We start from the raw sequence: 15211 nt of genomic DNA, 5'->3' as shown, positions 1-15211 counted from the left end.
GCGAGCCTTGTGCTCAGATTTGTGTTTTTCAAGCTCCTCTCTGGCTGCAGGGTGAAGAAGGGTGGGGCGGGTGGTGGCGTGACATGAGGCCAGAGAAGTTCTGTGGGGTCAGCTGGCCCTGGGGGGCATGGTAAGGAGCTGGTCCGTCTGCTCCCAAGGGCATTGAGGAGCCACAGCAGGTGCCATGCAGGGGAGAGGCAGGGTCACTTGGTGCTTTGGAATGATTCCTCTGGCAGAGCTGGGCCAGGGCGGGAGGAGAGAAGATGCGGGGCTGGAGAGAGACCTGGGAGGTAAAGAGGCCGGGAGGCTGGTGCTCAGGTTGCCAGCTTGCAGAGAGCAGGGCAGCGTCGCAGAGGCTTCGTCGCTCAGCATTGCCTCGCCTTCCTCAGCTTTAAGCTGGCCAGGGGCTCAGCCTAATCCCCGGGGATTACTCCTGTGTCCAGGAAACTAGGTCAGGCCTGCCAGCGCCCTGCGGCCAGCCGGTCTGGGCAGGGCCTTGGCGGGGGGTGACGGCCGTCCCCCTATCCCAAGGTCGATCAGCGGCAAGTCCCCTGGAAGCCGCCTGCTGCGTCCATCCCTCCATTCACCCTGTCTTCCCTTGGGCTGTCTCGCTCCTCCCTCCCCCCTGGCAGTCTCTTCCCTGGAACAGCCTCCCCGTCTTCTTCCTCTGCCCCCACTGCCGCCACCTCACCCGTCAGTTCCTGGCTCAGGAGAGAAGCCCCCTCCTCCCCCAGGAAGCCCCTTCTGGCCCCCAGGCTGGATCAGGCCCTCTCCTCTAGGCTGCCCTGTCCCAGCCCTCCCCACCCAGAGAGGTCACTCTACGGGACAGGTCAGTGTCCCCATCACTGGACTGTGAGCCCTGAGAGGGCAGGACCAGGGCTGTTTCAGTCCTGCTGCATCTCCAGCATAGGCTTAGGTGCAAAAGACTTGATTTTGGGTTGTTTTAATTTTTACTAAGTGAAGGTGTGTGGATTCATTCATTCATGTATTTGTTCAACAAGTGGGCCAGGCCGGCACTGGGGCCAAGTGGCAGGAATCCAGAAAGACCTCATTCCTGACTCCCAGAACTTATATTCTAGCGAGAAGACAGGTAGCAGAGATGCAAACACAAGTCAGGAATTAATTCCAGGAAGTGGTTGTTTTCATGAGAAACAAACATGTCTCCATGGTGGAGCAATGCCTGCAGTGGCCGGGGTGGCTTTTCTGAGAAGCTGACATTGGAGCTGAGTTGCAAATGACCGCATGGAGCCAGCTTGGGAAGCTTTCCGGGCAGGGGGACCAGTGCAGAGACCCCGGGGTGGAATGAGCTTGGTGATTTGAGCAGTTAGGCTGGAGGCCCAGGAGAATGGAGGAAATGGGGTTGGTGTGGAAGGACCCCACAGACAGTTCCGGACCCTGGGAGGGGTTTGGGGGGCTGTGGGGGGCTTCTGAGCAGGGGAGAGATGTGACCTGATTCAGGATTTCCAGGGTCCCCCTGGCCGCTGGGAGTGGAGAGGCCAGCGCAGTGGTCCAGGCAGAAGGGGATGATGGCCGGACTGGGCAGGGGCTGGGGGAAGGGGTCAGAGGGCAGACTTTGGAGGTAGAGCTGGCCGGCTTCCTGATGGCTTAGAGAGGTGGTGGGAGAAAGCTCGAGGCTTTGGCTCGAGTGGCGGAGAGGGGAGAGTGAGGGTGAGCCTTTGTGCTCCCGGCCTAGGGTCCCCTGGGCGTGTTTGCACAGGTGTCGGCCTTGGGGAGAAGCGGGCAGGTTGGGGTGTATTTTGGACTCAGGTGCGTGGGTTTGGGGTTTGGGCTGTTGGTAGCTGGTCCCATTCACCGAGGAAGGTGGGCAGGGGGGACTGGGGTGGAGGGAGACATTGGGGGTGGGGGGGTGGCCGAGTGGGCATGGTCATGACTGGTGCCCCCTGTAGGTTTCACCATCATCATCGAGCCCTTTGACGACAGGACCCCAACCATCGCCAACCCCGTCCTGCACTTCAGGTGAGACCTGACCCCAGAGAGGGTATGAATGGACCACAGCGGCCCCCGCTCCTCAGCCTGGCCCCATCACCCTTGTCTGCTCCTCACAGCTGCATGGACGCCTCGCTGGCCATCAAACCCGTGTTTGAGCGCTTCCAGTCTGTCATCATCACATCTGGGGTGAGGCCCTGGCCCTCCACCTGGGGTGGGGGTACCCTGGTTCCTGCCCAGTCCTGCTAAGATCCCTCCTGCTGTCCCTGCTACAGACGCTGTCCCCACTAGACATCTACCCCAAGATCCTGGACTTCCACCCCGTCACCATGGCAACTTTTACCATGACGTTGGCCCGGGTCTGCCTCTGCCCCATGGTGCGTGGGGAGGGTGAGGAGATGAGGGAGGGAGACGGGAGCGAGGGCAGGAGAGCTTGACAGCTAAGGGCATGGATTCTGGATTCAGCCAGACCTGGGCTTGACTGTGACTCCCCAAGCCTCAGTTTTCTTATCTGTGAAATGGGAATGTCCCCTCCCTGCCCTCCTAAGGGGGTTGGGTAGGGGGGGTTAGTGAAATAGTGGGTGTGAAAGGCTCTTATGGCCTAGGCCCTGCTACTTGGTTAATGTGGCTTTGCCCTTGCTGTGACGCTGGTAAGTGACCCTCTACTCCGCCTCAGTCCCCTTCCCTGTAAAATGAACATCATAACATGGCCCTCAGTCCTGTGTCAGAATCCCTGGGCCGGATGTGTTTTAGAATTGAGAATTTTCCAGACTGCATATGTAACACTCCCACTAGGGTCTGGACAAATCCCTCAGCGAAAATCATATTTCAGGGAGTTTCTGTTGTGGCTCAGCTGTTAACGAACTCAACTAACATCCATGAGGACACAGGTTCAATCCCTGGCCTTGCTCAGTGGGTTAAGGATCCTATGTTGCTGTGAGCTGCAGTGTAGGTGACACATGTGGCTGAGATCCCACGTTGCTGTGGCTGTAGTGTAGGCCGGTGGCTAAAGCTCCGATTGGACCCCTTGCCTGGGAACCTCCATACGCCGTGGGTGTGGCCCTAAAAAGACAAAAAATAAATCATATTTCAGCAATTTTTTTTTTTTTTTGGTCTTTTTAGGGCCATACTCACGGCATATGGAGGTTCCCAGGCTAAGGGTCGAATCAGAGCTACAGCTGCTGACCTACACCACAGCCACAGCAACACAGGATCCCCACCCACTGAGTGAGCTTGGGGATCAAACCCGCATCCTCATGGACACTAGTCGGATTTACTTCTACTGCGCCACAACAGGAACTCCTCAGCAAACATTTTGACGAGTCAAACTAAGGACTTAAATCAGGTCTCTGGGCAGGGCAGGTTTTGCTGCCATATGAGTTTGTGCCAAACTGAAAGATTGGGAGTTCCCAGGCATTTTGGCTTTGGGATTGCCCTTCAGGGGTCGTGGCCTGGTGCTGACCAGCTAGCATGTCGTGCTTCTGTGCGCTTGCTGGTGGGGTGGCACCAGTGACCAAGATGTGAGAGGTGGCTTCCTGGAGCCGACTGGCCGGAGGTCAGGGCTACGTGGAGGGTAACGCTGGTGAGACACATGGTCAGACATGGGTTCAGTTCCATCTCTGCAGGTTATTTGCCATGTGACCTTGGGCGGGTGACACGCCTTTCTGTGAGCCTTAGGTCATTCGTCCGCACTGTGCAGATAACAGGGTAGCTGAGGGTTCCTTTAGTGACATTGTGTCTCTAAAAAACGTAGAACAGCGCCAGCGGGCAGCCGGCACTCACATGCTGCAGTGGTCGCGCTGCTTTGCTTATTGTGACCTCTCTTGCTCTCTCCAGATCATCGGCCGTGGCAACGACCAGGTGGCCATCAGCTCCAAATTTGAGACCCGGGAAGATATTGGTACGCTGCCCGAGGTGGGGGTGGTTTGTATGGTTCCCAAGAGGGGAGGTGTATCAGTCAGGATGGGCTAGGTCATGATGCAGTAACAAACACCCCACTCACAGTGGCTTGATGCAGAGATTTCTTGTTCCTCACGGCCATGCCATCGTGGGTTGCTGGCGGCCCGACCCACACCACCCCATTCTGGGACTGTCCATTATTAGACACATCACTGCAATGGCAAGATACGACAGTAGGGACCATGGTGAATTGTGCACTGGCCCAAGAAGGTTCTCACCTGGAAGTGCACCTGGCCCTTTCTGCACTCAGTTCATTGGCCGTGGCAGGTCGCCTGGTCACAACGAACTTCAGGGAGTGGGGGTGCAGTCCACCCACGAGTCTGGCAAGAGGTGTGCAATGTGGGGTCTCTAGGAACCCCAAGTTCAAGGCAAGGCATTAGGGAAGCTGTGAGAGGGCGCAGGGAGGAGGACCCCGGCCAGGAGCACATCTGACCTCTGACCCCTCCCAGCGGTGATCCGGAACTACGGAAACCTCCTGCTGGAGATGTCCGCTGTGGTCCCCGATGGCATCGTGGCCTTCTTCACCAGCTACCAGTACATGGAGAGCACTGTGGCCGCCTGGTACGAGCAGGTACGCCCAGCGCCCCACTTCCGGAAGGCCTCTCTCAGCACTTGGCTCTGTTCCTCTGTGGGTTGGCTTCACTCTTGTGTTTTAAGTGGTGACATGTCTCATAGGTGACAGGAGAGTATATAAAACACATATGGACTGTCTGTACCCCGTGTCCCCTGCCCCCACCTCCAGGTTAAGAACTGAGATGTGAGCAGCCTTGCTGGGCCCCTCCTGCAAAGGCGGGCCCTCCAGGGGAGGTGATCACAGCCCACCTTCTGTGTGCCTCGTTCCCTCTTTGCTCTTTTGGGGGTTACCTGTGACTGCATCCCTCCTGGTAGACACTGGGTGGCAGGTGTGGCTCTAGCTGGGTGCTGTGCCCTTACAGGAAGGTTCTGGATAATGAAGGCTGGACAGAGACTTGGGGTAAAAAGCCTGCCTGAGCCCTTTCTGGGGAGTCCCTGTGGACGTGGTCACGGGGCTCATCACAGCTGGGCACCCAACAGGATCTGGGTGGGGCGGGCACCCTGTCGGTTTTGAGTGTGCAAGGGGCCCAGCTCTCCGGTGAGTTGGAGCAAGCACTCGTTTGCGGTGAGAGAGTGAACTTGGCTAAGGGAGCACTGCGGATGGTGGGGCGGGGGAACCTCATCCACTCACCACCAAGCCCTTCGCCTTGTCCTGGGACCAGGCTCTTTGCACACAGCGGGAGAGCTGGCCGTCAGCCACCTGAGCCTCACGTCCTGAGTGCCTCTTGTGTCCTATTTAAGAAAACTTTGCCTAGCCCGGGTCACAGAGGTGGTCTCCTGTGCTTCCTTGGAGAAGCGCTGCCGTTTTAGCTTTCACACCTAAGCTCTGCCAGGTACCTTGGGTGCATCGTTGTGTGTGATGCAGAACGGGGGTCAAGGTTCATTTTCTTCTCATGTGGAAATTGAGTTGCTTTTGTTGACTGAAAAGAGCTCTCCCCACTGAGTGGTGTGACCCTCTGTTTTGTCTCACTGGTCCATCTGTGCATCTGCCCTTGATCAGGACCACACACCTATTATCATGTCAAATAGGAGGTCTCAGGGCAGCCTCCGATGGGCTCTGCCTGGCCTACATCAGCCTCTCCCCCAGTCATGAGCTGTGGGGGACATCCGAATTGGCCATTGAGCCGCTGTCCCCCTTGTCCAAAAGACGGGGATGTTCCCTACCTGGATCACAAGCAGTGTGGCTGGACAGTGCCACCACCCTGCCCCAGTCTCTGATGGGCAAGCCGTGACCCAGGGTGACAAGTGGTCTGTTGCATGGGAATCGGTGGCAGAGCTGAGTTTAACCGGGACGCCCCTGTCCTTTAATCTTTCTGCCAACCTGCACCCTGACCTCCCTGGTGTCCCTCCCTAGGGCATCCTTGAAAACATCCAGAGGAACAAGCTGCTCTTTATCGAGACTCAAGATGGGGCTGAGACCAGTGTCGCCCTGGAGAAGTACCAGGAGGTGGGTATTATTGGGGGGGAGGGCGGGAGATGCTGAGAGTCCAGGGTGGAGAAGGGCCAGAGGAGACAGCTCTGAGGTGACGCGTCTCGTATCCTGGCCTCCCCCCTCCAGGCCTGCGAGAACGGCCGTGGGGCCATCCTGCTCTCGGTGGCCCGAGGCAAAGTGTCCGAGGGAATCGATTTTGGTGAGTGGACCAGGCTTTCCCCTCCCGAGGGCCTGCCTGGAGCTCCGGCCGTTTCTGCTTCCCCGGGGACCACCCACCGCCCACGGCCTGGGCTCACCCGGGGGCCTGCCCTCCCTCCAGCCCTGGGCCGCACTGACGCCCCCTCGCCCCCCGCCCCCAGTGCACCACTACGGGCGGGCCGTCATCATGTTCGGCGTGCCGTACGTGTACACCCAGAGCCGCATTCTCAAGGTGAGCAGCGGGAGGAGGCGGGCTTCTGTTGGGCCTTCCCCTGGGGTCTTGTGCGGCGTGAGGAAGGGACGTCTCCCCTCTCTGCACCTGCAGGCGCGGCTGGAATACCTGCGGGACCAGTTCCAGATTCGAGAGAATGACTTTCTTACCTTCGACGCCATGCGCCACGCGGCCCAGTGTGTGGGTCGGGCCATCAGGGGCAAGACGGACTACGGCCTCATGGTCTTCGCTGACAAGGTGAGGAGTCGGGCCCGGCTGGGGGTGCCCGGGCCCCCCTCCCACGGTCCTGACACCTGGCCTCTCTCCCGCTCAAAGCGGTTCGCCCGGGCAGACAAGCGGGGGAAATTGCCCCGCTGGATCCAGGAGCACCTCACAGACGCCAACCTCAACCTGACCGTCGACGAGGGGGTCCAGGTTGCCAAGTACTTCCTGAGGCAGATGGCACAGCCATTCCACCGGGTGAGCCCCGGGCGACCGAGCTCCTCTTACAGGAGGGACCCTGGCTTGCTTTCTCCTTGAGCCCCAACACCCCCCGCCCCTGACAGGTTTGTGTGCGCCCATGTGCCAGGCCTGGGGGCTGCAGAGGTCAGCGTGCGTCCAAGGGGCCTCTGGAAAGCCGGTCCTGCTCCGCCTTGGATGCAGCCCCTCTGCCGGCCTGTCCTCTGTTGACAGGAGTGGTCCGCTCTGCACTGGACATGTTTCCAGATTCAAGCATCCTGTCCCGTGGCCTCAGGCGGGCCACCTCCCTTCACTACTGGCTGCGGCGTGGACCCTGGGTCGGATGTGCGGCAGCCGTCTGACCTGCTTTCTCCCTCCCCTGCAGGAGGACCAGCTGGGCCTGTCCCTGCTCAGCCTGGAGCAGCTCGAGTCAGAGGAGACGCTGCGGAGGATAGAGCAGATCGCGCAGCAGCTGTAGCATGAGCCAGGCGGGGCCGCCAAGGTGTGCGCATCATGCCCAGTCTTACCTGGCCCCGGGGAGGTGCTGGAAGGTCAGGCGTGCATTTTGGCTGCCACATCCACAGCCTTTAATGGCAGGAGAAAGGACAGTGGGAGGCTCCCCTTCCCTCCCCACCCTCTCCCATTCCTCCCGAGATGCTGCGGCCGCGTGGTCTTGTCGCCTTTATCGAGGGCCAAGGTCCTGGGTGCTGGCGCTGAGGGTCCGGGAAGCCTCACTTAGGTGCCGGCTGGAGAACTGGAAAGAGGCACGGGGGGTAGGTGGGTGAGTGAGGCCCGGACCTAACTCTGCTCCAGCTGCCACTAGGGCTACTCCCTGGCAGCCTGGCCGCCACTGGCTGTGTCACTCATCCTCCTGTCCCCACCTCTCCCGCCTCTGCCCGGATAACCCATCCAGGCCCCCGTCCTGGGGTCCTTTCCCGTGCCATCCCCCCCTTCCCTTGCCTCTGGGCCCGACCTCGTGGTCCCCCACTCCCTCCTTGCCCCAGGGACCCCCCTCACCGGGAGCCCAGTGGCCCTTGGCCCATCCACGTTCAGCACGTTGAGGGACACGGCTCTCTTCATCCTGGAGGAGGTGGGGCACCCGTGAGTCTGGGCGTGTCGGGCTCCTGTCCTGGGGCAGACCCTCCAGCACAGGGGTGCTTGTATGTGTTGCGGGGGAGACGGGAGCCGTGGAAGGTTCTTGAGCAGGACAGGAGGGCTACAGAGGGGGCGTCTGTCCAGGCTCTCCCCCACCTGATCCCACACTCACCCCGCTGCCCCTGCCGCCGCCTCCCCTCGGAGCCGGGAGACCAGCTTCTCGCTTCCCCGCCGGATGGACTCCCGGAGCTTGGAGAAGGAGCTGCTCCGCCGAAGCCTCTGGGAGGGGGGCGCCAGTCAGTCCTCCCATCCAGCCGGTCCACCCCCCCATCCCCCGGGAGCCGAGCGAAGCCCCTCCTCACCTGCTGTTCTGCACCCCCGGCTGTGCCTGTTTTCAGGGCTCCTAGGGAACAGATGAGGACATGGTAGTGGGGACCCTGAGCAGCCTCCTGGGGGAGGGCGGGACTGGGGGCTCACCGAGGGGCGCGGGCAGGTCCTCCCTGCGGAGGATTTCTTTGTACAGCTCTTCCGCCTGCTGGTACTTGTTCTGCTTCAGGTAGGCTGAGGCCTGCGGGGAGGTGAGGGCCTGGGTGAGCTTGGCTCAAATCTGGGAGCTTCCCAGCCCCCCCCTGGGAGACACCTGGGCTCACCCTACACTCCAGGCCTCAGCCTGCAGCAGAGTGGGCTCGGCGCCCGACCCCACCGCTTCCCCCAGGGCAGCTGCCTCCCTGACTCAGAGCAGGAGCCTGCTCCCCCTCGACCTTGAGCCACACCTGTCTTTGCCTCCGTGTCCTCGTCTGCAGAATGGGGCGGCAGGAGCACCTACCTCGTGGGGCCCTTGAAGAGATGGGCAGTACAGGGCAAGTGCTAGGAAGGGGTCTAGCTCAATAAATGCGCTCATCTGCTCCTGGCTGGTCTCCGCGGCTGCCTCGTCGCCTGGCGCTGACCTCTGGGCTGAGCAGCCTTGCCTGCCAGGGCCCAGCTCGGAAGCCGAGTCTCACGGGACCCCTCCAGGGCCGGGCAAAGTCAGGTATCCCACCCTCGAGCGGACGCCGGGCCCTGGCTGTCCCCCCACCCCCAGGGGGGGAGCGCACTCACCAGGTTGTTCTTGGTCTTGGCCACGTTGGGGTCGTGGGGCCCCCCCAGGGCCTCGTAAATGCTCAGGGCCCGGGCGTAGTGCCGCTCCACCTCCTCGAACTTGCCCTGGTTCTGGCAGAGCAGGGCCAGGTTGTTGAGCTGCTTGGCCACATCCGGGTGGTCGGCGCCCAGGACCTAAGGGTCACGGGGTCACATGTCACTGGGGTCATCCAGGGCTGATGGGCCACATGATGCCAGTGGCTGGAATGAGGACCACGTTCACGAATCGGTGACCACAGGACCTCTGTGGAAGATTCTAGGAGGTCGGAGTGGGAGACAGGGGCTGCACCATCAGATGGGATTAGTCAGGTCAGAGATCATGGGGGTCCAGAACCTCATGATTATACGTCAAGGATGGGGTTGCACTGGTCACCTGGGGTTGGAAGATCAGGAGTGGGGTTGGGAGCTCAGGACTGGGGGGGAGGGGGGCCAGGAGGCGAGTCGCAAGAGGAGGGGGTCAGAGCCAGGAGTCAAGGCCCAGTGGAAGTCATGGTAGGTCAAGGGTGGTGGGTCAGGGGATTGAGGGCTCTGGGTGCAAAGTGGGAGGGGCCCAAAAGGTCAGAGGTCACCGGAGCAAGCAAGGGTCCTGCCGAATTGAGTGTTTCAGGATCAAATGGGAAGGGCTACACACGACAGGGGCTCCCAGGGAGCAGGACCTTCTCACGGATCTCCAGGGCGCGCTGGCACAGGGGCTCCGCCTCCCGGTAACGCCCCCGCTTCCCGTAGAGGACGGCCAGGTTGTTGAGGGTGGCGGCCACCTGGGGGTGTGGGGTAGGCAGGTCAGGGGTCAGAGGCCCACAGCGCACAGCCCTCCCTTCCTCCGGGGCCCCCGCTCACCGCCGGGTGCTCAGGGCCCAGGGTCTGCTCCCGGATCTGCAGGGCATCGTGGAGCAGGTCTGTGGCCTCTTTGTACTTGTTCTGGTCCCTGTGGGGCGGCCCAGGGGTGGAGGCGGTTAGGCCAGGCCGGGTAGCAGGGCCATGGGCTGGGCTGATCCAAGCATGGGGGGCACCCTTTGGGGGTCCCTTCTGGGTGTTCCCACACCTCCCAAGTCTAGCTTGGGGTCCCTGCCGCCCCCCAGTCTCTTCTCCACTCTGGTGGCCAGGCTGACTCCTCTTTGCCAGGATCTCTGGCCTTGCCAGATCCCTGACCCCTTTCCCTGCCACCATCCCAGGTGCCCATGCTGGCAAGGCAGGAGACCAGGGCTCCCCCTCTTCTACCAAACAGGCCCTGCCCTTCCTGCCCCCTCCAGCCGCAGCGGCCCCAGCCCTTACCGGTACACTAGCGCCAGGATGTTGAGCATGGTGGCCACGTCAGGGTGGCAGTGGCCTGAGCTCCGTTCGAGGTCCTCTAAGGCCTGGCGGCACAGTGGCACAGCCACCTCATAGCGGCCTTGCCCTGCATACTGGATCACGAGGTTGTGCAGGGTCCGAAGGCGGGCAGGGATCTCGTAGCCACCCTGCTGGGCCGCGGCGGCCCCCGCTGCCTCAGGACCTGGGGGTGCCAGGGGCGCCAAGTCACTGCAGGCCTCCTATCCCTCCAGCCCCACGTGAGGGGACACAGACACCCCTGGGACCACAGGTGTCTACCCGGCTTGTGGCATGTAAACACGGGAGCCACCTGGCTTGAGGGACTGTGGCCACAGCCATCTGCTTTAGCCTGACATGGCGCCTCAACCTTCCCCACCCCCCCCGCAGAGACCTTGGGGTCCAGCGAACCCGAGTTCCCTCCCAGGGCAAAGCTCCCCACACCCACCTTTCTCCTCCTCACTGGGGAACAGGGAGGCCAGGCTGTCTCGGCGAGGCGGGGACTCGGGCGGCTGCAGAGAGGACAGGAAAGTGGGGCGTCTTGAGGCTGGGGACTTTGTCGCGAGACTGGGTCCTGAATCTCGGGGCTTGAGGGAGGGGGTGGTCAGGAGCCTCGGGGGTCTGCTGAGGGCCTGGGCAGGATCTTCAGGCTTTTGGGGGCAGCTGGCCGGCTTTCACAGAAGTTCTAGCAGGTCTGGGGATTGGGGGGGGGGGTGCTGTGAGGCTCTGCAGAGGGTCTAGGGCACTCGAGGCTTCATGAAGGGCTGGGGGCTGTCGGGTCTCTAAGGAGCGGGGTGCCCAGCGGACGGCGGCCCCCCGAGCACCTGGCTCTCTGCAGGCGGGTCGTACTGCCGCAGCTGCCCCAGGAACTCCAGGTGGCTCTTCTCCTCCTCCAGCTGGGCCACAGCCTCTTCACTGGCCCGCAGCCGCCGCTGCGTCTCCTCCAGCTCCTCCCGCAGCCATGTGTTCTCCTGGGCCAGCCGCCGGGTCTGTGCTCGCAGCCGCTGCTTCTCGGCCTCCAGTGCACCCATGTGTGCAGACAGGGCCAGCAGCACCTGCAGGGGGTGGGGGCAGCGAGTCAGAGGACTGGTTCCCACCCAGCCCAGGGCCTCAAGTCAAACCAGAGCACCCCCACTGTCTCCAGGATCCCCCAGATTCTGAGAGGCTCGGGTGGGGCTCCGGCAATGCTTAGAGGCTCCCAGGGCCATGCCCCACCATGCCCCGGACCCTTCTGATCTCACCCAGACCCACAGGTTATGGTCAGGGACACTTCGCGTTCTGCCCACGGGACCCCAAAGTCTCCCCAAGACCACAGTTCAATGGAAAGGGCCCATGTGGTTCAGGGCTCCCCCGGGGCACATAAGGACCCCCCCCACACACACATACACAAAGCAGCCCAGGGATCCCACTTGGGACTAGAGCCTCCGCTCCTGGGCTCGGCCTCCCTCTACCCTGGCTGCCCCCCCTGCATACCCGGCCCCCGCCCGCTGAGTCACATTCCCCAGAGTTGGCCCCTCGTACCTGGGCCTCGCCCAGCCCCAGCTCGATGGCCTCCAGTGCGTGGCTCACCACCTGCTGCTTTTCTTCCAGCAGCTCCAAGCCAGCCACGGGGCCCTGTCCCGCTAGGGCCTCCGCCAGGTGCCCAGCCAGGCCATGGTGCTCTGCCCGTAGGGCCTCCAGCCCCTGCACAACTTGCCGCGTCTGCCGCACCAGCTCCTCGGGGCTCAGGCGCTCTGGGCCCAGCCCCAGGCCTCCAGGGGTGGCCACCTGCACGGACATGGCTGCTCCTAGGGGTGACCAGGGTTGGGGGATCACCGCCAGGGCCTGGCAAGCCAGTCCCTCAGCCTCCATGCCATCTGGGCCACTGGTCCCCTCCCAGCTGTCACCCCATCTGCCCATCCCAGCCAGACCTCTGCCTCCGTGCTCTCTCACCCCAGCCAGCACCCTGTCCCGTACCCAGCCCAGCCAGCCCACAACTGGAAACTCGTCTCCCTCTCTGCCCAGAGCCCTGCCCGAGAGCAACCCCCAAACCTCACTACGTATCATCCACCAAAGGAGGGCAAACGCCCCCCCCCACCAGCCCTCAGCTCACCTGGCCAGCCCTCTCCACCCCTGGGACCCTGGCTACCCTGGCCTGGGACTCCCAGCCGTGTGGCCTGGGACCAGAGGTGCCTTCCCCTGCTGGGCGTGTGGGGCGGACGTGTGGAGGCGGCTGCCTCTCTGTGAGCTCATTCTCAGGGTGTTTTTGTTGGGAACCAGTCAGACCACTGGGGGTGGGGTGGTGCGGGAGGAGAGGGCCGAGGGGCTGGGGTGCTGGAAGCAGAGGAGGGGAGCTCAGGGAGGGGGCCCCACGTGGTGGCTCCCAGGGCCCGAGGAGCTGACAGACCTGGAGGAAACCGGCTCCACCCTCCACTGCAGACAGGCCCAGCCGCCCAAGGCGTGTTGGGACACACGTGGGGCAGGCGTGGCCTGTGGGTGTCACACTGGCCGTGTCACAGCTGGGGGGTCTCTTACGTCAGACTTTATGGGGTTGTACATGGGTGACAAGGTCAAGGACACAGCCAGTGATGGTGCTTGTGGGGCACACGTGCGTGCACACACACACACACACACGCTCCCCTCTCAAACAGACCTCAACACATACACACTCTCCTTTCACATATATATTTTTTTTTGGGGGGGGGTTTGAACCTACCACATGCAGAAGTTCCCAGGACAGGGATCGAACCTGAGCCACAGCAGTGACAACACTGATCCTTAACCAGATGAGCCACTAGGGAACTCCTACCCTCCCTTCTTCAAAACACAGTGCGATACACATTCTCCCTAAAATATAACACACGTTCTCCCCTTGTTCAAATACAACATACCACACACACACACACTCTCCCAGAAATATGCGTCCGCAACACCTCTCAGAAATACAACGCAGTTAGTGTACATTCTCTCAGAAATAGGACACACACTCTGTACACACACTTTCTCTTAAAAATACCACTCAACACACATCCATATTTTCCCTTCAAAATACAACCAAGTGCAACACACTCACACAGGCACACACACACGTACCTTCTTTTTTGAGAGAGAACACACGCACAGTCCCCTCCGAGAAACACAACCCAACGCACAGGTGTACCTTCCTTTCAGAAACAGAAGCCAGCACACGAAGAAGCTAACCCTCTGTCTCCTCCCTCACCTGCAAAACACAAGCAAATCCCTCCCATCTGGCCTGACTCCTGGCACTGCTGCCCACGGTAGAACACACTGCCAGGATTCACTGTGGACCCGTCGCCACCTTCCCTGCTTCCTCCATCACCTCCCCAACCCCACCCCTGGCCGGTCCGGCTAAGGATTCATAACGCCTGCACAGATGCACACACAAATACACCGAGAGCTTCACACCTGGGTGTGCAAATGACCTGAGCCCAGACTCTTAACACTGTTGCAAGTGCGTGCCATGGTACAGACAGCCGTGGAAACGCACAGGTAGTGCCATGCTCTCCACACACAGCCCCTCCCAGGCTTACTTTGCTCAAGCCACGGCGCCCACCAGAAGCAGCGCTTTTGGCACCGGCACGCGATCACACCCACTTAGACCTAGAGTAAGGGAAGGCATGTAATCCTGCAGGTTTTCCACACTGCAGCCCCTCCATCACCATCGGTCGTTCTCTATGTATACACGTGTTTGTGCATTTACCAATCTCTATGTAGTACGTTCGTGTGTGTACGTATTTCACACCCACACCATACTTAGTCGTGCAATTCACATGCAAGCCACAGAAATGGTCAACCTCACAGCCACGCGAGTTCGTTGAGCCAACCACAACCATCATTCACACAAGTTTGTGGACATGTACAATCTCAGACAGCTGTGCCCCGCCCAGTAACAGTCACAGTGACAGGCACGGCTCGACCTCATCACTTGGGCTGTTCTCTGGGTCTACACCAGCTCCCACGGTCTACACCAGCTCCTGCGCTCAAAGGCCCCTTCCCAGGCTCGGCAAGGTGCACACAATCACACAGCTGACGACGACCATCACGGACACATCACACCCCACACATCCAGCCTGTGCCCCACAGGGCCCACCTGGCTACCGCTCCATCCGACGGGCAGAGAGACAACCACACCACAACCTCTTGGTCACACACTTAATCCTATAAACAGTTCAACTCCCTGCCCCACACCCACACACACACACAGCGTTACAGAACACAGACGTCGCCCGCATTTTCACATTGCTAAGCTTCAGAGCATTCGCGCAGTCCCTCTGCCCTCATAGGCCATCTCCTGTACCCACACCTGTACCCACCTGTACCCACAGCCTGACATCATCTCATACACCTGAGTTTCAGACGCCATCTCTCAAGCGCAAGCACACATTCGGAGGCAGGAGAGCCCCATCGTGGCCAGTGCCCCCAAACCACACCTTACCCTTGGCCGGCGGTCCAGCCCGGCGCACCCAGCTTCACCACCAGCCCGCCCTCGCCCAGCCGTCACAAGGCCCCCCCCCTCCTCCCCCAGGCCCCGCCCCGCCCTCGCTCCTGTTTACCTGCGCCCGGGGCAGGGGGCACGGCCTTAGCTGGGCCTCCAGACCCTGGGGAGTCCCAGGGCGGCGGCGCAGTGAGTGTCCAGGAGCCGCAAGGCCCGTCCCCGTCGCCAGACCAGCGGGCCCAGGGGTGCGCCGGGCCCAGCTCACACCTTCCGCCCCCGCCTCCATCCTGGGGGCTCCCGGGACTCCCATTCCGCACTCCCGGCGCCCACCTGACTGCAGACGGCTCGAGGTCCGGCTTCACCGCGCTGCCTCCGCCCGCGTCCCGCCCGCCGCGCACGCCCAGCCGCTTGCAGCTGAGCCCCGGGTCTCCGGCCACAGGCGGCTCCTTCGAGGGGCGGG

General features: G+C 61.6%; 2 protein-coding genes across 10 annotated transcripts in view; one reads left to right on the top strand and one right to left on the bottom strand.

Annotated features, from left to right (window-relative positions):
- The window catches only part of ERCC2 (ERCC excision repair 2, TFIIH core complex helicase subunit), a 23191-nt gene extending 14407 nt beyond the window's left edge, over positions 1 to 8784 (top strand). For 2 of the 5 annotated variants that reach the window (XM_021094548.1, XM_021094547.1), the window contains 11 exons: positions 1908 to 1977; positions 2067 to 2136; positions 2223 to 2324; positions 3784 to 3847; positions 4356 to 4477; positions 5834 to 5926; positions 6038 to 6110; positions 6271 to 6341; positions 6435 to 6578; positions 6657 to 6800; positions 7165 to 8784. In XM_021094548.1, the coding sequence (XP_020950207.1) occupies positions 1908 to 1977; positions 2067 to 2136; positions 2223 to 2324; positions 3784 to 3847; positions 4356 to 4477; positions 5834 to 5926; positions 6038 to 6110; positions 6271 to 6341; positions 6435 to 6578; positions 6657 to 6800; positions 7165 to 7257 (1046 nt within the window). In that variant the 3' untranslated portion in view covers positions 7258 to 8784. Of the gene's footprint in view, positions 1 to 1907; positions 1978 to 2066; positions 2137 to 2222; positions 2325 to 3783; positions 3848 to 4355; positions 4478 to 5833; positions 5927 to 6037; positions 6111 to 6230; positions 6342 to 6434; positions 6579 to 6656; positions 6801 to 7164 lie in introns of those variants that run through there. The other 3 variants (XM_021094545.1, XR_002344691.1, XM_021094546.1) reach the window with 3 other exon arrangements.
- Positions 7349 to 15211, bottom strand: KLC3 (kinesin light chain 3). 5 transcript variants are annotated; one of them, XM_021094549.1, is made up of 13 exons: positions 15082 to 15211; positions 11838 to 12103; positions 11141 to 11371; positions 10765 to 10828; positions 10284 to 10503; positions 9849 to 9936; positions 9668 to 9769; positions 8973 to 9146; positions 8352 to 8442; positions 8237 to 8277; positions 8047 to 8153; positions 7797 to 7860; positions 7349 to 7533 (listed from the first exon to the last, which is right to left on the bottom strand). In XM_021094549.1, the coding sequence occupies exons 2-13, from the start codon at positions 12093 to 12095 to the stop codon at positions 7462 to 7464; spliced, it is 1512 nt and encodes a 503-aa protein (XP_020950208.1). In that variant the 5' UTR covers positions 12096 to 12103; positions 15082 to 15211; the 3' UTR covers positions 7349 to 7461. The 5 variants fall into 5 exon arrangements, with proteins under 5 accessions (XP_020950208.1, XP_020950210.1, XP_020950213.1 ...); XM_021094551.1 differs by lacking the exon at positions 15082 to 15211 and adding an exon at positions 14870 to 15075; XM_021094554.1 differs by lacking the exon at positions 15082 to 15211 and adding an exon at positions 14752 to 14784.

Source organism: Sus scrofa, chromosome 6 (genome assembly GCF_000003025.6).
Source record: "Sus scrofa isolate TJ Tabasco breed Duroc chromosome 6, Sscrofa11.1, whole genome shotgun sequence".
Classification (NCBI taxonomy): Eukaryota; Metazoa; Chordata; class Mammalia; order Artiodactyla; family Suidae; genus Sus; species Sus scrofa.
Note: the sequence above shows the minus strand (reverse complement) of the source record. Positions and strands in the feature narration are given on the sequence as shown.